At 24.1% G+C, this 25582-nt stretch overlaps 2 protein-coding genes and 1 long non-coding RNA gene across 4 annotated transcripts; 1 reads left to right on the top strand and 2 right to left on the bottom strand.

Annotated features, from left to right (window-relative positions):
- Positions 1-1740: 1740 nt before the first annotated feature.
- LOC113559885 (dynein intermediate chain 1, axonemal-like) lies at positions 1741-7842 on the bottom strand. Its single transcript, XM_026965667.1, has 9 exons — positions 7792-7842; positions 7359-7732; positions 6995-7274; positions 6752-6916; positions 3812-4074; positions 3544-3721; positions 3234-3459; positions 1968-2201; positions 1741-1876 (listed from the first exon to the last, which is right to left on the bottom strand). The coding sequence occupies exons 1-9, from the start codon at positions 7814-7816 to the stop codon at positions 1741-1743; spliced, it is 1881 nt and encodes a 626-aa protein (XP_026821468.1). The 5' UTR covers positions 7817-7842.
- Positions 7843-9753: 1911 nt separating this feature from the next.
- On the bottom strand, positions 9754-15957 carry LOC113559790 (protein Mdm4-like). 2 transcript variants are annotated; one of them, XM_026965545.1, is made up of 6 exons: positions 15545-15957; positions 13621-13680; positions 13386-13544; positions 12034-12194; positions 11500-11691; positions 9754-10530 (listed from the first exon to the last, which is right to left on the bottom strand). In XM_026965545.1, exons 1-6 carry the CDS (start codon positions 15552-15554, stop codon positions 10168-10170), a joined length of 945 nt encoding a protein of 314 aa, XP_026821346.1. In that variant the 5' UTR covers positions 15555-15957; the 3' UTR covers positions 9754-10167. The 2 variants fall into 2 exon arrangements, with proteins under 2 accessions (XP_026821346.1, XP_026821348.1); XM_026965547.1 differs by having other exon boundaries at positions 15621-15957.
- Positions 15958-16064: 107 nt separating this feature from the next.
- LOC113559791 lies at positions 16065-18409 on the top strand. Its single transcript, XR_003406028.1, has 3 exons — positions 16065-16336; positions 17314-17527; positions 17726-18409. It is a non-coding gene; the product is annotated as an uncharacterized LOC113559791 (long non-coding RNA).
- The last annotated feature ends 7173 nt before the right edge of the window (positions 18410-25582 follow it).

Genomic DNA, 25582 nt, shown 5'->3' with positions numbered 1-25582 from the left:
AACATCTACTAATGATATACTTATCTAACAACTGGGGTAATTATAAATTACTTTTAGGATACAGACTGGTAATTTTACAACCACATTCTCCCTTATTCTAAAAAAAACTTAAATCTGCTGGAGAACAATATAAATACATTATTTATAGCTTAACAACTAAAATAATATTTTCAGGTTGATATAGATTTTAACACAGTGTGTTACAATAATAATAATACATAATGCTTAAATCTAATTTCTACATTTGAAAAAAAATCAGGAAAAATGATAAACTATTGTAAAGGACACTAAGCTAACGGTTATTTAAAAGTTTAAACGAGTACCTAAACTGCAAATATAATTCAAAGTATAAACAATTTTATTTTTATAGAAAATGCAAAGCTTATAGTGGCTATAAATTAATGATTTAGGACTTTTGTATTAATATAATTAATATTAAATAGCATATATTTTATACAATTATTAAACTGTTCTTTAATTTTATATAATGTACACATAAACAAATCAATAGTATTGTCATATTGAGCTTTAGTTATAATTCGGGCCAGGATTTATAACACCTTAAAAATATGTAATATAAAAATAAATATAAGATCAAAATATCCGAAATACTCATAAAATATTACCTATACGTTTCACTTTCTATGTGGAGTTATCTTAGCATAATAAAGACATCGTGTTTATGTCTTAACTTACAATTAATTTACGAGTTGACAGCAATGCCCCAATATGCGAAATAATCTACCAAAACTTTGTTGTACTAGTTATTGTATTTAGCATATATTTACTAAAAATGTACTTAAAGAAGGTATAAATAATAACTATAAATATTGTACCATTAACTGAGTCATATAATTTAAGTGTACTCTTATAGCTAAACGTTTTAGTCACGGATAAATGTACAATACATAATACTTTTCAATTTTTCACGTTATTATAATAAGTTAATTGAGATCAAATTATTTTAATATGTCTAATCTCAATTAACTTTCAATTATACTTTTACTAGGTTCAAATTTTAAAAAGGAAGTTGGGTTCTACATATATTATTAACTTCTATAAAGAATATAATTATATTTTTGAAAAAGATTTAAAAAATATTACAGAACATGGAAATATGTGATATTTTTTAACTTCTTGGACTTAGGTTAATACAGCTTTTTTTAATACTATTTATTTATGCTTACTTATTTTGATCTTTATACTCACTCATAAATAATAATATTTTTAATAATTTATACAATGAATTTGCTATTGTTGACATATATTACTCATAAAAATGTTATGATAAATAAGGGACCAATCCAAAAATATTCTGAGAAGCATTATAATAGGTGTTAAAACTTCAACAACTATAAATTATTTAACTGTTAGATAAAATATTAAAATATGGTAATGTATGTATACTTTATATATACAAATATACAACAGACCAAAACACCAAGAACTTAAAATAATTACTTTGCGGTACTAGAAAATTCTAGAATAATCATTAGTAATCATTAGGTACTCATTAGGTAATTAACTTTGGTACCTACTACTAAATTTTAATTTTAATCGGTTTCATACAGTTAGTTAGACTGTAAATTGCGATGCTTTTCTTAAAATTATCATTTTGAGATGGTGGGGTCAATGCTTTCCTACTTATTTAATTGAATAGAGAAAATGAAAATAGAAATATATATTAAATCATTATTGTAATCTTAAAAGAAAAAACAGAACAAAAATAGATTTAATGGTTTATTCTCTGATAGTATTCAACACTGCATGTAATTTTTCAAACTCCAATGTTTCTGTAGGAATTTGAACTCCTTTCTTTGGAGATTTCATAATTGTACGAAGGTTTGGTGACAATTTATACGTAGCAATAGTACACCTGTAAAACAAACGTATAAGACTCCACGTATGGCTACAGTTCTTAAAAAGATGCTTATGTGATTATTAAATTATATGATGTATATTATTACATTGAACTTCCAACCACAATCATAGGTACTCGTTTGTCAAAAGCTAATCGAACCAGCCGATATTGTTCTGTGGGATGAATGAGCTGATCACAAACGGATTTTTTAGTGCTTATGTCCAAATCGTAAAAAATGACACGACAGTCCACAGTAGTAATACCAAATACTGAACCAGAGAACGGTGACCAACGCAAGTCTGTCAAACCCGTTTGTAGATCAAAGATTATCAACGGAGCTCTGTATTGATCGAAGAGAAAATGGTTAGAAAGATAACAGAAATTAAAATGCGAGAATTAAAAAAAATTACGAACAAATGTTTATCTATAAAAAGCCATATAATATAATATACAAGTATAATGCATGCATTACATAAATTACACAATGAATGTATATATAATATAGATGTCTATATTAGTATAGAAATTCAGTTATATGATAACGTTCCGAGCGAAAAAAATTATTTATAAATTATAATATCAATAATTTCTCACAATAACAAAAAATGGTTGAAAAACCAATAATAATAAGATAATTATATAAAACTACGAAATAAGATTAAAAATCGGTGTCCCGACAATTGAGTGTAGACAATTGAACGAAGACAATTGCACTCAATTGTATAATATTATACTGGACTGAGTAAAAGTTCACTATATTAAGTGTAGAACTGCTTTACACAAAATAACAAAATTAGAAATGAATTCGTTCGTGGTGTCTGAGAATACCTATATATCCTGTCAGATAATCTGTGAATAATTTCATTCGAGATCAACAGAGCAGTTTTTAAAAGGCATTGTTCAAAATATTTAATATTTTAACTTGACTTATAATTTATTATAAATCATACTATGCCTACTTTTTTATTTTATTTTTATTATTATTATACATTTTGTTTTGACTGATAATATGTTTTTTACAATTTCTTATTTTTTATTTTAAAATTATTATAAAATTATAATTTTTTTAATATAAATATTTTATTTGATATTTTGTTTTGACTGATTTGGCTGATAATGTATTATTAGCTATAACTTATTTTTTTAAATTAATACCTAACATTTTTAGGTTTATATTGCACTCAATTGTCTTAACGCTTAATTTTCGAAACGCTCAATTGCTGTACGCTCAATAGTTTTTGCTCAATTGTCGTGAATCCTAAAAAATCATATGGTCATGAATTGATAATCGGATTCAAAAGAGTATGCCCTATGCAGTATGCCGTGTGTTAACTGTGATCGAATTCTAGAACTATACTAAAGTTTAACTCACTCGGATTTGTCTTCCCACAATTTAACTACAAAGTCTTCACTACACGTAAGGTATATATTTGAATCAAATTTGTTGAAATCGATTCGGTTTACCGGCATTTCGTGAGCTTTAAATCTCTGAACATAATTAGTCCATCCCGTACTACATTTAAATATATAACCTTCAACCGTTCCAACTAAGTATAATTGGGGATTTGCGGGATTAAACGTAATCGTCGTGCCCCTGGCTATAAAAATATAATGTAAGCATAAAAAAAAAAAGGATAAATAAAAGCATTATAACATGCGAGGATGTGCATTAAGTATATTACCATAATAAGGTTGTTTGATACCACCAAGCTCGATTTCTGGATACATATCTATGACTAAAGACATTTTAATGATTTTATTCAATTCATTTTGCAACAATAACCATTGGCAGACCATACCATCCTCGGATACAGAGAAGAAGTTTAACTCGCCGGTAGGTAAATTCTTACACCAGACTACCTGAGCAACATTTAAGGTTAATAGACCTTTCACTTGTATTTAGTGAATAGTGTTAATAAAACTTATTTTATAAAAACCCATGTGGTGTACCTGCATTACGCTAGCCATGAGTTTGGTACGCGTTAAGTTTGTCGAGTATTCTGGTTCGTTTTTCAGTAAGCTCACGTTGTATACGGCCACATTGCCGTCACGCAAACCAACGGCAAGGATGTTACCATAATCTTGATGAAAACTCAAACACATGGCTCCGGATTGTGTATGAGCCACATAATCTGGGTACGACGGATTCTTTAAAGCCCACAAGCATACGTTACCAATGTCTGGATTGTCGGTAAATGGTAAGTCACTCTGTGCTAAATGTATCATATATTACACCACAATTTAATAATAATAAATACGAACACAAAATTTTTTTTACTTATACGTCTAAAATATAGCATACGTAGTACCTACTATACAAATATTTGATAACAATTTTTTTTAAATTACTAGTATATCGTCTATTGGTCAAAATTAAATCATAAAAACTGTATTGATTGTAAAATTAACATTAGCTCATATTACTCATATTCACTTAGTAGGTAATCAGTTTGTAACGTGACTAAACTATTCCCTATAATATTCACTAAGATCGGCAAGATCGGTATGTATATGTGTCATAATATATATTATATAACATATCGTAGTAAAGTCCGTAAAGATAAGATAAACACACACAACAACCCCTCTCATAATGTAGATAATAAAATGTATTCGTATTATATAATAATACACCTATAAGGCTACTACCACAGTATATGTCATCTTGTCATTCCGCTTATCGACTGTGATCGTAGCGACATCAGTTTTTTTGTCAAGTGTGCACAAACCAAATCTTGGAATAGCACACCAAATCTACCAGGACCGTTATCCGGAGGTCCGAGAAACACTACAACAACAACAACAGCGGAATTGGCCACGTCCGTGTGTTGGTGACCTTAAAGGTGTCGGATAAAATTTGTTATACTATACCTCTTTATATATATATATATATGTGTCCCAAACATGTATGATAATTATTAAAAATATATCAATAATGTAAAATAAACTGTTCTGAATGTAAATAATTGATATATATATATATACACATAATATACAAAATCCACGTTTCTTAACCGGTCTCGGATCCGTGGTGGTCGGTACCAAGTCGGTATTAAGTTTTAATTGTATTTTATTGGGTAAATAGTGCCCGGGAGTGGTAAACTGAGTCCCAAATAATTGGGCAGATACCGAGGCTAGGTAAACTGAGTCCGGAAAACTTTAACGTGCTAGGTAAACTGATTTTTCAAAAGAATAATTTATAAATAACGACGACGTACCTACTTAAAAATAAAAAGTCTCTTCATTCAATGAGTACTATGACTAGTCACTAATTAATGATTATCGATTACCAATTTGCTTACTTAAATACATTCAAATAGATACATATATAAAAATACGTAGCAAAGAGATAATTAAAATGAAAAAAATAACAATAGAAAAAAAATTTTTTTGAGACAAGAAATATTGAAATATGAAAATAAAAAAAAAATTAACTTAAATTTGTATATTATATATTTAATTAATTGTGATTTTTATGTACAACGTATTACGTAAAAAATTATATTAAATATTAAAAATAAAAAAAGCGCATTTTTAAGCACGCCAGTTATGTTAACATAATAGATAGTACTAAACCTGTAAAAGTGAAAAAGAAAATGTGCTATTTTGGAAACTAAACCTATTATAACCAGGGAACTCAGTTTACCTTATATCTTTTCAATCCGGGACTCAGTTTACCACAAAAACAGTATTTCGGACTCAATTTACCTAGCCCATATTTTATTTTAAAATATGTTTTCCATATAAACTTTAATCATACCAAATCTCACACTTCTCCGTGCACACGATATACTTAATAAAGAGTACAAGGTTTTCATTTGACGTATAAATAAATAAATTCTAGAAAGATGAAACTGTGACAGAATTGATTTAAAATATCATAATTGCACAATATTATAATATTATTATTATTGCAAATGTAGTAGTAGAAAATATTAATTTTTTTATTTAAACAAACTCGAGACTTGTTAAATTAAATATTAGTCATGACTCATAATAGTTATTTTTTTATGCAATTAATACTCATATTTAAATAGATAAGTATTATTATTATTAGAATATATGTTGTACTTTATTTTAATATATTAAAATACCTATCTTGAAAATAATTTTTAAGCATAATTTTTTTTCTCAATTACTTACAACAAAAACATAAAAAATATTATATTATATTTCTGACCTAGCCCCTAAAATAATAGTTATTTTATTTTATCAATATTAGTCCAAAGAAGGGAGTGGGAGCAATAAAATACAATAAACACAAAGTGCATAAAATCAGTAAAAATCAGGTTGAATAGGTAGATACTTGGTTAATTAGAATTATAAATTATACAATTTAAATAACAAAAACAATAGTATTTAAACAATTTTTAAGTAAGAATAATAAATTAATATTATTAAATAAGTTTTAAAAGTATAACATTTTCATTACAGTCATAAATTAATATGATTACTCTATTTGGATAATTAAAAAAAAAAAAATTAATGTGACCATGTCCACTGAGTGTTATTTTAGTTAAGACTATTCAATTTTCATTAACAATTCAAATTTAAAAATTAAATTTGACGTTCATATTACTTGTTTATATTAACCAACCTATAATTATACTTAATGTGATGTATATATTGTATAAAAAAATTATTTTGCGCACAAGATTGTAAATTATTTTTAAGATTTAAAAATTGAAGCAATTGTATATATATGAGATAAAGCAAATTATTGATTAGACTTGTTTAAATATATACATTTAAACCAGATTTTAAAATTAATATATCAGTAACTGAGCAAGACTCAAGCCGTTGTGTAAAATTAAGTTGAATCTTGAATTTATTAAGTTGAAGTTCATTTCCTCTTAATTAATTATACAAAGTACAAATTGTGTTACTTACGAATGCTGAGCGTTATACCAAACATATCAAAATAATCAGGACTCCAGGCTATATCAGTAACAATTAATTTTTTTTCTTTTTCATATACCATGGTCCACATTAACATTAAAGTCCCTTCTCCTCTGTTCCTGAATTGATCTGACGGATCCTCATAATATCGAAAATCTAATCGTAAATGTACAATATAATAAATATTATAATTAATATATAGATGTTTCTTAAAAATAGAATTTATTTTTTAACCTTGTGCTATTGCATCCGTATCATTTAAACTTATGATTTTTTCAACAATCTTAGATACCTTCAACAATTCATGTTTAATTTCATCGTTTTCAATGCGCATTTTTTTACGAGGTTTAATTTTTTTCTTTCCCATATGTGCGGCCAATTTCTCTCTTAGTTCTTTGTCTTTTTCTTCCTTTTGTATCGCATAATCGACTTCGTAAGTATCATAAATATCAGATAATGATACAAACGCAGCAAACTCAAATTTTTTGGTTATAGGGGTTTGAGTTTCTTTATTCTATGAATTATAATTATTTTGTAAATAATATAACAAACAATTATAGTATTGAAATATTTAAAATATATAATTGTCTATTTTTACCCTCATAAGAATTTTTTTAGTTTGTGAAACTCTGTCAAAAAAATTGAATTTGTTTTTAAGTTTCACCACACTACAATATTTTGTCACTGGCAAACTTAAAAAGGACTCTTCGGATACTTTTTTTTTTACTTTATGTGATTCTTTTTCTTCTTCAGGTTCATCTTTAAGATCTATCGATAAGTCCTCTTCTTCACCTTCTTCTCCCATTTCCATATTTTCATCCATGAACTCTTCATTAACGTCTTCAACTGACTGTAATTCATCATCATTTTCGTTTAACACTAACGGATTAATATATTGTTCTTCTTCTACTTCTTCTATCGTATTTTCACCTACTGTTTCATTTTCTTCTAAGGCTAAATTTTCCGCTTTTCCTTTAAAATAAAAAATGGTTAATAAATCCAAAATTATTATTAATATTCACTGTCCTTACTACATAGTTCATTTTCAATTTGCATTATGGCATTCTCTGATTCACAATGGAATAATGTAGTTTTCAACTCGAAGAGTTTTATACTATTAGTGATTTCTTTTTTTGGAAAAAATACCTTATGTTTATTGCTATAAATTACTTTAGCATGAGGTGTGGGTAGTTCTTTAACAAAAAGTCCATTGGCATAAACTTCATCTAAGTCCTAAAATATATTGGTATCTATATTTTTTTTATTGTTTCAAGGCTTAAGAATTCTGTAAGTGATAATTCTGAACATAATAGGCTTGGGTAAAATTTTGTATTGAATACTTCGAAACTATTTAATTTATTTTTTCTAACTAATTATAATTAATTAAGAAATAATTGTTAAACATTTTGAGATTTTTTTTTCAATATTTTAAATTCTAACCACAAAAGACATTGTATAATTTATCGTTTTTCCCCGAAAGTCTGAACTATTTCTATGAAAAATTATAATTGCACTATTTACATTTTTGACGTAGTTTTGTGTTAAATAATGTATTAAGATGACGTTATACCCGCATTTTCTTCTCTGTCTTACTAATATAGATCATAACAAATTTGCGTTCAGCAGAACAGATTTTGTGATGTTAGCTTTGATATTAGAATCTATTTACCTATTATCAAACTTAAAGATAATAATATTATCTAGGGCTTTTATTGATATTTTAATTTTTAAGCTAATTACGAGCATTTTAAAGCTTTAATATTTTACATAACTATAACTCACTTAAAAATTAAGATATCAATAAAAGCTTGTGAGATGCCCTAGATAATATTATTACCTTCAAGTTTGATAATGGGTAAATTGACTCTAATATTAAAGCTAACATCACAAAATCTGTTAATCTGAACGCAAATTTGCTATGATCTACATTAGTAAGAGAGAGAGACAACACATGCGGGTATAATGTCTTCTTAACTGGTCAAAATCTTTAGGTAATTGGTTTCAATTAATTACTCGATGTATACACATTTATATGTTTTAGTTTACTTCTTGACTTAGAATTAACTGATCTGCTGGTTTAACCGGATCATCAGACAGTACAACTTTTGCCGTTTCTTTTGCTTTTTTCTTCGAAGATTTCATTTTATTTTTTACAAAAACTGATAAATGTTAATTTACTAGTTAAATATTACTACAGAAAATTAATAATTAAATAACAAAAATCTAAATATAGTTGTCTTAGAAACTAATTGTATAGGTACAATTTATACTCCTCATGGTGGTGGCACTTCGAACAAATACTACAATACTCGCCTGAAAAGACGTCAATAAATGATTAAACTACAACTAACAACTTAACTAAACTAACGAAATTAAATAACTACGGTTGCCGTTCCCGAACTAAAAAACATATACCCCAATTTAGAATTAAAATAAACTATTTTTCAATATTTTAAACACAAATAAATTAATATATAGGTTTAATTTCCGGAAATATTGAGTTGTAAAAAAATATTAGTATAAACGTGTGATATAATAAAGCAAAAAAAAACGTTTAACTTTGCCCGTGTATTTAGAAGAATCTACTACTACTTTAGATTACTATGTTAACAATGAATCATATTTAACCAACGTCCAACAATATAAAAGATATATTATACGGAGTAATACAATTTAATAATTATTATAATATGAATAAAAACCATGATCCTAAAAACTTATTCTGGAGATTGGGTATCAAAATACATTTTAAATTTACACTATCCTCACTCTTACTACTTCATTGCAGGAAAGTATTTAACACCTGTTTCTTAGTTTGAAGCTGTGATTTTATGAATTATTTCAAAGGTTATTTCGGTACCAATAATTGTATTAATTTAAGACAAATTCTCATTTAAAACAGTTTTCAATATATTTAATATTAATTATTATGAATTTAATCATTATGTCAATTGTTGAATAGAAAACATTTTAAAATATTAAACACAGCCAAAGTGGAAATTTAAAAAAAAATATTTTTTAAAATAACAGTAGTTATAAAAAATTAAATATTTAAGTAGAAAAATTATCAAAATTTTAATAAAAAAAAAAAATTAAACAATAAACTAAACTTTCTATACTCTTTCTCATAATAAAAGAGTAATCTCAAAAGATAACCGATTTTTGTGAAGTATAATCAGACTATACCCCTCAATACATTATTTAGGTCATACAGGGGCTGCCTGAGATTACTCTTATATTATGAAACAGAGCATAAAAATAACATATAATTATATTCTGTAAGTAGTAAACAATGATAAATAAACTACAATTATACTAGGTAATAATAAACAATAATAAATTAGTGCTAGAAATAAACTATAAAATATTTAAAAAATAAAAAAAAAACAAAATAGAAACTATAAATATTAGACAATAATCATTTTTGTCACAAATTTAATTCTTACGTTACATAAGGGACATTTATTTGATTTCTTCCATAGATTTTTAGCACACGAATAACAACAATAAATATGACCAATTTTTCCATGGTTAAAAACGCCATTTTTGGGCATTTTGAAACATATATTACATATGTTATCAATATTTTCATTTATGATACTATTATTAATATTTTTTGGCTGAGTTGAATCATCTTGTAAAGAATTTGATTGACTGGATTTTTGAGAATCTTCGAGTAAGTTGTCTTTGTTTCTAGGCTTAGACACATTTAAGCGTTTGACATTTTTTGTCTTAGAACGAGGCTTACTACCAAAAAAATCCATTCTAAACTAAAATTAAAACAATTAAATAATATATCTTGTCATTAGTGCTAAAAATAAATATAAATACTTAATTTCTATATAGTATAGGATGATTATTGTGATATTTTCAACACAAAATATTAAGTCTTTTATTTTACAAATCACTATTTTACTATCATGTAACAAAGCTTTTTACTTATATTATAATATTATAGAGTAATTTAATATAATATACAAATTACTAAGAATAAAAGGGTGCTTAGTAAGCTTTAATAAATTAATTTTTTTCTTTATACCTTTTAACACTAGGTACTTTATAAAATTATCTATATCACTTTATTTAATTGTCTTTATTTTCATAAAATGAAATTAAAAAAAGAATTGTAAATGTTCTTTTATAAAAATAGATCCATGTTATACTAATTTTATCAATTCAGTTTCAGAAAAAAAACATGAAAAACCATTTAACTAATAATATATAAATGGATTTGAATTAATAGGAGTTATGAATAAATATTAAGAAGTATTAGTAATTTTATTTGTTCAAAATTAGAAAATATTATGATAGCAATTGAGATATTTTTTTATATATATGAATTATATGAAACAATATAGTTTAAAATATTATATTGTACTATTATTAATAAATCAAGTTTATAGTGATACTATAATACAATATTTTTACCCAAGTAGTTTTTTTAATTTTTTCACATCTGATTATTTTTCTTTCATAATTAAGACTTAAATTATTATTATCATATTTTGCTAAATAGTGTTTGATTAAAAAATAAAAACTTTTATTATTATCCAATAATACCTAAAATATAATTTGGTTACCTACAAAAATGAAAAATATATACCTATCAATTGTTAATAATTATATAGTATTACTGACATACCAAAACACACAGACACACAAATCCATAAGTTGTGTTAACTATAATATATAGTTAACTTAAAATATTGATAAAAATATATAGATTTACAAATACTTACTCGAAAACAAACAAAACAATATTGGAAGTAGGGATTGGGGTTTTCTTTCCTGCATTGTAGGCATATTTTAAAACATGCTGGAGGAGGCACCACATTTGTCTTGGAAGAAGTTAAAGTAACATCACTATCATCAGGAAAATATCCTTTGTCATCAAGCATAGTTTTATCGCAATTTATAATATTTTTGGTTACCTAAAAATAAATAAATAGAATGTTTTATGTTCTAAAAAAACACAAAATTTGCATTTGTTGTTTCCGTGTTAAAAATATACAATATATAAAATTTGTGTTTAAAAATCAAAATTTTGTTTGATAAAAAGTCAATTCACTTTATTAACGCTGACTAAGCAAAATTAAAGCTTCTGAATATAAATTTTTTATATTATAATGATTGAAACACAAAAACAATACGCATACTTTATACTCCTAAAGAAATTATTGTAAGTTAAGACAATGACTTCTATATACATCTTATCTAAGAAATTTAATAAAATTATAAAAAGATTATGAAAAAAAAATCAATTTTTATTTTACCTTAAAATCTATTAATGTTGAAGAATCTGAAGAATTTGATTCTATATTAAGGCAAGATGATGATGTGCTTATCACATCAAACTCGGTATGATTTATTTGACCAACACACACGCAATCGCTTCCACAATCCGAGGAAAGATCCACTTCACTTATTGCTTCCACTAAGAAAAGATTTATTTTAAATATCCAAATAGTTGTTATAGAAATTATTCAATAAAATTAAAATCACTAATTTTTAATTATCCTTTTAGTGAATGAGTGCTCAGAATGTTACACAGCTGTTAATTAAGACTGGAATTAAAATAGAACTGTACTAAGTAATTTATAAATTTTATTAAACATAATACAATACTCAAGACAATTAATTTTGAGTCATTATAAAAAAAAAATGAATGAAGTAATACATACAATTTAATACAAAAATTAATGTTGGATATTTGGCCAAGATTACATGATTTTGCGTATTTAAAGATTTTAAGCATATTAATGCATATTTATTAGGAAATCATTGATATAAAGAATTTTAAAATATTAAGCCATAGGTACATTGCTGCATTGTTTATAGTTTGAATTATACTATACCAACAATTGATTGCAATTTATTAACTCAGTAAAAAGGTTGATTTTTATAAAATAAAAATTGTTTTTTTATATACTCAGTTTATGGTAAAAATAAACCTTTTTACCAGACCAATAAATTGCAATCAATTATCAGTATAGTATAATTCAAAATATAAATAATGCAATAATGTATATTGGCTCTTTATTTTAAAACTATGTAAACAAAAAATAGTTGTAGAACTATGAATAATCAAAGAATGTTTCAAGATTTACAAACCAAAAATAAAAACTATACAAAATTTAGGTAGAATTTGTTTAATTTTTTTTTTTTTAAATAACTATATTTTGTATTACATAATATTGCATATTAAAGCTTTTTTAGTGTTTATGTATATACATATTTCATTATTTTTTAGCACATTAAGTTTTTAGTCCTGATGCTAATACAATCACAATTATTATGTATATATGCGCACACATTTTTTTAATTGTAAAAATTTATTATTAAATGGATGGAAAAAATCACAGCAAAAATAAACTGAGTCACAGGTAAGTGCAAAAAAATGTTATTCACTTGTTAAAATAGACTTATCTTAAGAATATATATACCTACGTATATATATATATATTATACGTATACAATTACTTTTGTAACTCATAGTATTGATTTAATATTTAAAATGTTAATTTAATGTACTGTAATAATAATTAAAGGTCCATGTGTTTATACAATTAAGAATTAACAAATATGTTATATTAAAACTGACAAAATATAATGTCTAAAAAATTACTTGTAGTTTTTGATTGAACACTGTATATACTTTCAGTAGCATCTGAATTATCTGTGTCTGAAATAAAATCAGTACACTGTAAAGTATAATTGTATACATATCTAGTCCTCTTGCCACCCCAGGTTGCATCTGCATCTTCATCATCAAGATCAATAAATTCTATCATCAGAATTATAAATCAAGTTAACAATTTTATATAACTCAATAACTATAGAAAATAATAATATTTACATACCCATATTATTAGAATTCATATTTCTTATTTGTCTTTTTAAAGTGTACACCATATCTGAAACTTTATTTATTTTAAATTAATTATCAGAATATTATATTCTATAACTTAACTTCCAATAAAATACAAATATAATAAATGTTAGACAAGTACAGATAGAGTATTGAATAAAATAATTCAAATTTATCAGTACTCTATTGAAAACTTAATAAATTTACCATAAATTTATCTATATGACTAGCATAGCATTGTTTTTTAGTTTTCTACAATATAAAATCTTATTAAAACAAAATTTGCATAAAACAATTTTTTTTTCTTTGTTCCTATTGAGAAGACGTCAACCTGCATAGCGTTGTTTTAATCTTACAAATGTAAATCTAAATTTGCTTTCAGTAGAATCAATTTAACGCTGTTACAATAATATAAGAGTCAATTTACTTATAGTTAAACTTAAAGATAATACTATTATTTAGGCCAATCTAGAGCATTTCATAGACTTTTATTGATATCTTAATTTTTAAGTGAGTTATAGTTATGTAAAATATTAAAACTTTAAAATGCTCATAACTTAGTTAAAAATTAAAATATCAATAAAAGCCTATAAGATACCCTAGATAATATTATAACCTTTCAGTTTGATAATAGATAAATTATTTCTACTAAATGCAAATTTGCGGTGTATTACTTTTGTAAGACAAAGACAAAACAGGTGTGTATGATATCCTCTTAAAATTAATACAACATTATAGGCATATATTTAAAATATTTAAAAAAAACATTATATGTTATTGAAATATGGTACCTATTTATTTGGTAATTTAACAATACTGACAATTTATACTGTAACATTTATATACAGTGAACTAATCAATACTTAATAAAATAGAATATTTTAAGTTTATAAAGGTCATTGAAAAAACTTAAATCTTCAAAATCTGCTAATTTTTTTATTTTTAGTTTTGTCATTTAATTCACAAGATTTAATTAAATTAATTTATATTGATAAATACTACTAGATAAATTATAACATATATCTACTAGATAATATACACAGTATAGATCTTACAATCTGTAAATTAAAATGTTTGCATAAGTAAAAATGATGTGTTGAATAAATGTTTATTTAGACTTCAGTGAAGTACATAAACATTAATTTAACTTCATGGCATGTGTATGTATTTAGTCAACTAAGAGGTTGCAGTTTCATTTTAATTATCAAAGTGCAAATAATGATACTAATATATTATATCACACACGTACTATAAACAGTCTAATTACAATAAAATTACCTTGAAAACATACATACATAAATACATTTGTTGGTCCCTTCTAATATATACATAACGATTCACAAATTGAGAACAGTGATTTATGTGTTTACTATGAAAAATATAATAAGCTACATAATTAATAATGAAACTAATTTACATATCTAACATAATTATAGGTTTTGTTCAACCATTGTTCTAACAATACAAATTGTTTATCATATACATTTACTTCACTGCTCTTTTGATTTCCAAAACTACAATAGGTTTTGATAATTTTGTATAAAATAATAATTAAGGAAATGAAATTAATGTTATGTTTTCTTTTAAATACCTAGCCAATTTAAAATTAATATTCAAGCAATTTAAAACAAAACGTAAGTACTTCCTCATTTTATCAATAATGTACCTATAGTCATATCACAGTAACTCGAAACTCGATAAATCAAAAATCGTCATAACTTGAAGTCCCAAAACATTTTTTATTTGTATTTCCCTTGAGCATTGAGTTATAGAAAATCGACTGTATTATAAAAAAGACTTATAGTGAAAAACAGCCGACAACCAAAATCATAGTACAAGATGTATGTTATGAATACAGTTTCATTGTATGCGATTAAAATGTTATAATGAGGTATAGCTAAAACAAAATGACATACCAGAAGCCATGTTGAGTTACTACTGAGTACTGACGAACAGTAATTATTGACGTTCCATCACAAATTCACAACAAACCTGACATAACATGTAGCTACACGCGATAACAAGACGGCTAGTCTGACGTCTATGTATAATCGACTCGACTGGAAACGACGATTATCGAAATTCTCGATAGCGCTAAGTTTCAATATTATTATTCTTGTTATTTATTATTCAATGTTTATGAAAAAAATAAAAAATTAACATTCGAGTCAAGTCGATGGCGTTCTTCGGGCGAGTTCTAAAAGCACGATAACTTTGAATCTTTTTAAAAAACGGTAACATGGTGAACACACAATACACAAAATACGCAACTATGTTTTTCACAGATCAAAATTTCGAGAACATAATGTTCAGAATATTTGGACTCGTGTTATTGCTATAATCATTATCGGTGATAAGCGGCTATGATAAAGTAAACGATAACGTGAATGTTGTTGTTTGTAGCGTGTTTCTTTTCTTTAGCCATGGTTTGTAGTGTTTGTACTAACTGATTGCAGTAACACCAAGATGCGATACAAGTATTATTAAATTGTCGTATAGTTAATACCTACTATATTTCATATTATACACGTTTAGTTTTATTAATTCAATCAGGAACGGACTTTTTCGTTAAGTAATTAATGTGAAAACGACCGCAGTGTTCTACATAGCGATCACTGAACTTTATTTGTGACACACGCACAACATACTAGATATTTTGTGTACAACAAAACCAATTTCGTGTGATTATCTTTAAAAATAAAAAAAAAGTGAGTTGACCAAATACGGTATTCAAATTTTCAAAAGTAGCTATTGTTCTTAACCTTAAGTTTGATAATAGATAAATTCAATAAAATATTAAAGCCGACAATTTACATGATTGGTTTGACTGGATACAAATTTGTGATGTTTTCTCAGTCTTTTTCAGTGTCTATTAAATACTTATTATTATTCTTTATAATTTATTATTTTACAAACATCAAGCATTACAAACACTTGCTAATTACTCCAATAAAAATTTTTTTTTATTATTGTTGTATTATGTTTTATTATGTGTAAAGAATTATAAATACATTCTAAACTTTAACAGATAATTAATTTAAAACATGTTGCTGAAAAATTACTAATTTAAATTATATAAAAGAAATTGTAAAATATTAAAATAATACTTCTAGTTCAGGATATTATGAAAATTAGATCCATTACATTATTACAGAGAACATCATGATATAAATTATATAAAAAAAATTTATTAAAAGTTAATTGTATCTACCAAAATGTATGTTCATAATTTTATTAGCTTAAATATTGTGTAAATTGACCTATTATTTAACTTAAAGGTAATCACTTTATCTGTATACTCTTATTAGTTCTTTAAAATGTTTTACTTTGTAAGCTAATTATGAATATTTAAAAATCTTCATACACGCTTAAAAACTAAATTGTTATGAAAGATCATTAATAGAACATAGATAATGTTTTTTTTTCCTTAAAGCTTGATTGCGTAATAGGTATAGATCAATTTATTATAATATTAAAGCTAATGACTCAAAATTAGAATACTCAATACAAATTTTCCTTATTGTGCACTTTTTAGGTGCGGGGAACACAAAACATATAAAAATGTAAATGTAAAAGTGTATATTAGAGCAAAACTTATTTTTCTGTACACAATGAATTGGAATTAAATTGAAATTTTAATTGTTTATATATATTAAAAATTTTTAATATAATTCATATTTTTCAGATCCCAGACTTATTGTATTGTAACAAGCTGCGATTATCGAAACTCGTTTAATATATTTATTTTATAAGACAACCAAGATCTTAACAAATGTTATATCACAAATAATATGAAATACAACATATAGTAAAAATGGCTTGGATCAGCTAACATATAACATATTAACAGCTTCTTCTATAATGGCACGTGTACAACTATGACTAGTTCCATTGTTAATGTACTTATATCTTTAAAAAATTTAAATTAAATAGTTGTTAGTTTTAATACATTTATTTTAATTTTTCTCTTTTTAATATTATTCTATTTTTCTAAAAAAAAAAAAACAATTGGGAGGTTATAATTTTTTTTTAAATTTTTTTCATTAAAAATTTAATCCACTCATTTAGTAATTTAAATTTATTTTACTTTGTTTCAGATCAAATATAAAAATGATATGATTTTGGTAAGAAAAAAGATCTATGAACAAACACAGAAATCAAGTTATAAAAAGAAATGTATTGATTCTCAAAAATCATTTTTATTCTTTTGAGAGTATCAGAATAATGCTACTTTTATATTATAGTGGGCCACCGAGTCACTATACGAGAAACTGTTGAATGATGGTAGAAGTCATGGTAAAATAATATAGTCGTAAATCTTTAGGAGTCCTAAGTGTTTTTTTAATTGAAGTTATTCATGTCCCAATAATTAAATTCTGATATAATCTTGCAAAAAACGCTTGACTGACTGGTAAATTACGTACAAAAAATTCCTATCCAAGGCTAAACTACTATATGTATAGTCGCACTAATATATAGTACTATTATATATATAAGATACCAAAGCACGTAGCACCTTTCCACGAAAAAAAAGTCCCCAAGAAAGAAATCTTTCCAAGTCTAGTACAAATATAGTTAAGTTACAATCTAGTTTACAATATTTTCCTATGAGTCAAATATAATACACATTATAATTATTTGTATGTTTTTACATTTACATTGGATTTTTCATTTTCATTTTTACGATAAGTTGAATATTGGTTATATTGGTAATTATATAATTTAATTAATTTAAATTGATTAGTAGTTACATCAGTTACATGATTTAAGTATGTGTTTTTTTTTTCATTAATACAATAAAATATATGGTTAATAATAATAATATAATATAATAAATTAAAAGTGATATAAATAAAATTATTATTAATATTACGATTTATAGTTTTATATTAGTATTTCAGATAAATTACATAATTATTTAATTATTCGTTATAAGTTATAACTTTATAAGTAAAGCTTAAATGTATCATTTTTTTAAATTTTTTTATTTATATATTTTTTGTATGTTCTTTTACATTTTGTCTTCTAATTAAACTACTGTATATTAATTTAAATAGGAAATAATTAGTATGTGATAAAATACTAGTTTAATAAAATATTAAATTTTATTTTTAAGTGTAAATATATATAAATATATAATTATTGGATTACTTATTTATATTAAAATATTGCTATCTCAATTCACTTTTATTGTTATCAACCACGTCTCTAATGGGTCAATACTTATCATTCGTTTTATTTAATTAAAAATTGCCAACACTCAAACATTTAATTATTTGAAGTTAGTCTGACATATTTGGTATTAATCTCAACTCATCATGAGTTTACCTACTTAATCTTTTCTTACTCATTTAGATTGTGATGGAACTCACTCCACAAAATTTGTATGTCAATAGTTTAGTGGGCATGCCTCACAGACTGCATCTAGTTTTATTGAATGAATTGATTTAATTGTACTTAAACTACTTTCCTCTTTAATTTATTTTAAAAGCAGTTTATATACACACATACCAACTCCTCTCTGTATATTAAGAGTTTTAGTATGTTGTGCATATAAATCAAAGCTATTCAAATTATAATATTTATATTTAATTTATAGATTATAATATAAAGTATCAGATGGACTCAGTATTATCTCTATAAAATAGTTTAATTCATAACTGTGAGGTTCATTTACATTTCTGTCTATACTTTATAGACATGTCTAATAAGAATCTTTTTGTCACATATATCATTCTTAAAATCTTATCATCCTCATATAGTACTAAAATGGACATATTAGCAATGGCTATATTTCTTATGGTAGTTGTAAGTTTGTAACAATTAGTAAAGTTGTGCGAATTGCCTTGCTCTGGATTTATGTGGTATTGTGTTTCAATGTTTAATGCTATCGCTGTGATCAATTATTGCATTCTATTCATTATACTTTATTTATCCAAATTTGATTTGACAAGCAATTGATTAATTAATTTAATTACTGAAAAATTAAAGTTAATTATTTATTTAAAAAACTTTTTTTTGTATGATATGATTATTTAAAAAATGTTTTATTAAGTTTTCATATCCTTGTTTACATATCACCTATTAATCAAATATACATATATTGTATTAAGTGTCCATTCCATACTGCTATTACGTTTTTTTTATTACCTCTTAAGATATAATTTTTAATATAAGCTTGGTTCAAAATGTTCAAATAGTTCCTCGTGGTATTTAGACTTTTAACATGAATACTCTTTTTATGTCTTATATAGCTACTTGTAGCTCTTGATCTCTCATAAGTCTAACCTCCTTATTGAAGGATATAATGGTCTCAAGTTTTTGGATCTTGAACCTATCAAGGCTATTTGAGAGAACCTTGGAAATAACCACCATTCTCGTTCTATTCACCATTGAAAATTTAAAATCATGATAATGAACTTATGTGTCTCTTTTCTGTATACAAACAATTTTCCATTTATTTAAATATTTTAAAGTATTTTTTATACTATAACTAAATATTTACTATTTATTTCTACTAAATTTTTACTATATTTTTATATTTATTTATTTTATATTATTTATTAGGAACGTAACTGTATTTTTTTAGTCTTTCAACTCAATAAATTAATTTCCTTGTACATCTAGAAATCCCATAATATATTTATATCGAGAGCGATGTATATATTTATAATACAATTATAAAGTTTGCTTATTGATATTAGTATAGTGGTCATCAGTAAAGTAACTAAAATTACACAAATTAAGTAATCATAATATTCTAATTTAAACTGTTTCTGTTCTGATTTTTCTACAATTTTTGTTGCATTAAAATTATAAGTAATTTCACTATTTGTTTTGTTAATCTTAAGGTTGCTAATGTTAGTTGTGTACCTGTATTCTATATTTATTATATTATTAAAAGTTATATTTTCAGTTCCCTTAGTATATTTGACATCTCCCTGTTACGGTTAGGTTAATCATTTCTGTTATCGTAATTGTTTAAGTTAAAAGTGTTGTCATGTTTTTGAGAATTTCTTATATTAATAAATTTTAAATAATTTGATTCAATCGTTTTTCAATTGGTGTTTTAATGGTTGTAAAGTCTAAGTTTCCTCTATAGATTTAATTATATATATTATATCCAACCTTCTATGTGCTAATAGACCAGTTATGCGTTATTTTGTGTAATTGCGTTCTCATATATTTTTACCAGTTATTAATTTTATAATATTTATATACAATTTAAAGAACATTTTTAATGCGATATGTTATATATGATGGTGACGAATTAAAATATTTCACTTATTAAATGTTAAGAAAAATAATATTTGTGTGCATATATTTTATATACGTAGATCGATTATAAAAAATGTAGCTAAAAAAAATTGTCATATACTAGTGCTTGTAATACCGGAAAATAAAATTTAAAACAGAAAACAATAAACGCTCATTATTTTAACCACTTCATTCAAATTTTTAAGTAGCAATTTTGTTGATTTAATTTACATTTTATCATTATGAATAAACGTAAAGGAGTGTAAATATCACATAGAAATAATGAATAGTAAAATGTAAAAATAATCAATGATATTGCGTCCCTTCAATGCCGTAGCTAGATATTTTTGTGCCCTGGTGCAAATTGGTCTAGATGCCCCACAAATTTAAACGCTATTAGTGACTAATGAGGCTCATTAGTCACTACAAAGTTACCTAAAACATTTTAGTTTTGACTTTTCAAATTGGGTTTTTGTCCATAAAATGTATTTATTCCAACATAAAAATTATACTAGTTAATTTTGGTATTTGGTATGAAATTTATTAGATTGCCATTCTGTTAATTCAAAGAATTTTATAAAGTTAACATCTAAAACCTTATGAAGTATCTACATTATAATAATAACTAGATTATAATATAATCTAATATTATTAGGTATCCACTATTTAAAATTACTAGATCACTAATGTTAATAATTGTATTATATTATATTCATATACATATTATACCTACTATACACACATAACAAATTAAAACAAAGTACATGTTATTATTTTATAAAAACTAATACATAATTTAAATTTTATTTTGTACAAATTAAAAAAAAAAATTTATTGAAATACACATTATTAATTATTGTAGGTTGATGTCTACAAAATATTTTTTCTTATACTATTTGGTATAAAAACATCGATAAATATCTATATTAATATTTATAAAAAAAACCTCAAACTTAAATTTTTCTTTGTAAAACTAATAATAATAATTGTAGTAGTATTAAATAATTATCAAAATTATATTTGTCATAAGTCAGATATTAGCTAGTAATATCAATACTAATTATTGTACTAGGTTAGGTCAAACTCGTGTCTCATACTAACGACACTATAATATGTAACTATTACCGTCTACCCGTTTTCTTACATAATAGCATTAATCACTAAAAAAATCATTTTATTATTCATCATCTCACATTATTTTATTTTTCTTTGTTTTATTAAATATTTTTGGTCACATTATCAGATAATCTGTAGGGCCCTTTCAAAATCAAGTGCCCATGTTCAATGCATCGCCTGCACTGGTGGTTTCTACAGCACTGAAAATGGGACAATTATTTGTTAGGCTCATCACAATAATTAAAAAAAAAAAACCTAATGGATCATCCAAAAAAGAAAAATCTGCTTGTATAGTTTAAACAAAAGTTTAGAAGGTACTACAGGTATATTTGTTAATAATTACCTATCTCACTAAGTGTGATAGTTTATTAAGCTACAAAATTAGGATTTTCATTAAAAAGAAAGATTTCAAATTTGAATGATTCAATGACTACAAAATATAAATTTCCTATATTTTTTGAATAATATAAGTAATTCTAATATATTATATTATTTTTAGGATTATAAAAAATAGCTAAAAGATATAATAGTGAATGTTCAAAATAGCTAAATTATATTATTTTTATTATTCATCTGTAATAATAGTATTGCTTATTTAATATTTAATATTATATATATATTAAATATATATTATTATTATAGTATTGATTGTGTCACCCAACACTTAGGAAAATTATAGAAGGGTTCAAACAATAATACACTAATAAACATAAGTGGACAAAACCCTCCCAAAAAAAAAGAAAAATATCAAGATACTGCTTTAAGAATTTTAGAAACTCAAAAACAATGTACGGAAAGAAATATTGTAAATTATTTAAAAGACATAGCCTATAATTTATTATTACGATTATAAGTTATTTTATTTGATATAATAATAATAATTTTAAAATAATATAACTACTTTAACTATTTTGAACATTCACAATTACGTCTTTTAGCTATTTTATGCTTAGTTATTTTACTGTCGCAGTTTTAACATGATACCATATCATCTTGTATAATTCTTGTTATTTTTACAATATTATTTTCATAGTATTTTATCATTGCAAAATAATAAGTGTCTGGTTAATAAGTTCATATTATTTATTGTTATTACATTGGTGATGTTTTGAAATTTGGCATTATAACTATTTATCTTCATTGAAAAAAATAAAATAAAAAGTACTTATAATAAAGTTAATTTTTTAACTCAAAGGTAATATAATTTGACCAAATAAAGATTTAACCCAGGAATAATTTAATTATAATTTAAAAAAAAAATGTTAATATAATATTAAAATTACTAGAAATAAAATAACTTCCTCAGCGTATACATATTTTATAACATATAATACAAATAACATAAATCAAACAAAAGCATTATCTAACATGCAATTATATTCTCATTATTTCATGGTCCAGAAAAATTGTAAATTGTGTGTAATATTGTGCTCTAGCAAAATTTTACATGATTGCTATTACTAAATTTACTGTTATTGTTGATTCAGAGCTGACATTAATTACATTCTATCAATAAAACAGTTAAAAAAATACATAAAAATTAAAAATGTATGTAAATAATAAAAATGATGAATAAATAACATTAAAAAAAAAGGATTCTTGTACTATTAATATTAGTTTCCAAAGGAACTACATAAATCTAATATTTAGCTAGTATAATATACAGTAAAAACTCTCTATAACAAATTTGAAAGGACCAAGAGATTTCATACATTATAAAGAGTTTTTTTAATAGAGAGGGTGTAAGAATTATATAATAAGTTATAGACCAAACCAACTATTATAATGTAGTATTTACGTTTTATAGAGTTTTTCGTTATAAAGAGTTTTTACTGTAATTTAATAAATTCTATACCTAGTTTATTTTATCAATAATAATAAATTATTATTTAATTAAAATAATTAAAATAATAAATGTATTATCAAAAACTATGTAGTATACATAAACACATATATTATAACTATATAAATGTATCATAATTATATCTCTTAAAATATCAATGCTAATCAACAACTACTATTAACATAAATGAAACCTATATTTCTAGACCATGTTTTTATTGACCTGGAATTGGTGTTATCGTTGTAAATTTCAACAGAATTCAAATATTTATTCCATTCTTAATTGGACTTGTCTATTCTTCCAATAACATTTAATAAACCATTCAATTCATCTATGACTGCATTAAAAAAGTAATTTATATTCAAAACAATTTTACAAGAATTTTGAAAATAAAATGTTTATCATAGGTATTTACCAGATTTGTATCTATAGTTCTGCACAATTGCATATCAGCAATATCAGTCCATACTCTAACACTTTGTCTATAGGCTTTGATGCTTTAAACAAATTTTCTATTATAACCACATTACATCTATATCTTATATTTTATTTTTTATTGGCTAAGCATTTATACAATTATCTAATGCACCAACTTCTAAATAATACTAGGCTTATTTAATAAAAATTTATATTTTTAAGATATTTTGGATGTAGGTAACTAACTGTGTGTCTGAAGAACAAGGTATACCTGTTGTTGAAAATAATGGTGAACATTAGGATTCATAATTACACTTTACAGTATAACAAAACAATCTTGCAAGATAAGTATAATCTTACTATATAGTAAAAATATTCTTTAAACTTAATAATAAATGTATTATTGATATATATATATATATATATATATAAAGAATATATTATAACTTAGGTGTTGATATTTCTGTACTCAATTTAATTTACTATCAATAACTATTTTACTATACATTTATTAAAAAAAATATAATTATTTTCTATTTCATAACAATTTTATGTTCAAATAATATTGTATCATCATCTGTTTCTATTCTTATATCACATATCACTGAATTTCTAAAAACAAAAATTTGTTGCTTAAATCTTTTTTGATAGTAACTAAAATCCTGTATAACATACTTGCGTAAAGATTGTAAGCCTCTAAATACCCCGACCCTATGACAGCTCTTTTTGTATTTATTTCATTCGCATCTTTTAAATTTGAAAACTTACACTTGATGAATTCAATATTGCTGTTTTATCTATCTCTTAAATTAATGTAAACATTTATAACAATTTGGACTCATTTTAAATGTTTATTGTACCTATAATGTGTATTAAAAGTTAAAGTTAATAAGGAGGAAGAATTGGTAATCAGAATTTAGTATCTATAAATACTAAACTATTAAGAAATCACTTAATTATTTTAAGCACAAATAATGGTTAAAACAAGTAATAAGTAATTAATAATATATTTTTATTGTATGCAGAATGTATATCATATTAACAAATGTTTTACAATCCTAAATCTAAGATAAAATTTAAAATAATTATTAATATACTAATAGATTAAAAAATGAACTTAAAGTTGCACACAACATAAAAATAAGCTATTTTAATAAGAAAGTTCAATCTTTGAAATATGTAACCATAAAACCATTGAGACTTGAGACGTATTTCTTAATACTTATTTTTAAAATAATTTTAAGTTTATACATTATTAATCTCATGCCCGTGCGTAGGATTTTTTTCATATGAAGTGATTATGAAAAAAAATATTCTACCT

Source organism: Rhopalosiphum maidis, chromosome 3 (genome assembly GCF_003676215.2).
Source record: "Rhopalosiphum maidis isolate BTI-1 chromosome 3, ASM367621v3, whole genome shotgun sequence".
Taxonomy (NCBI): domain Eukaryota; kingdom Metazoa; phylum Arthropoda; class Insecta; order Hemiptera; family Aphididae; genus Rhopalosiphum; species Rhopalosiphum maidis.
Note: the sequence above shows the minus strand (reverse complement) of the source record. Positions and strands in the feature narration are given on the sequence as shown.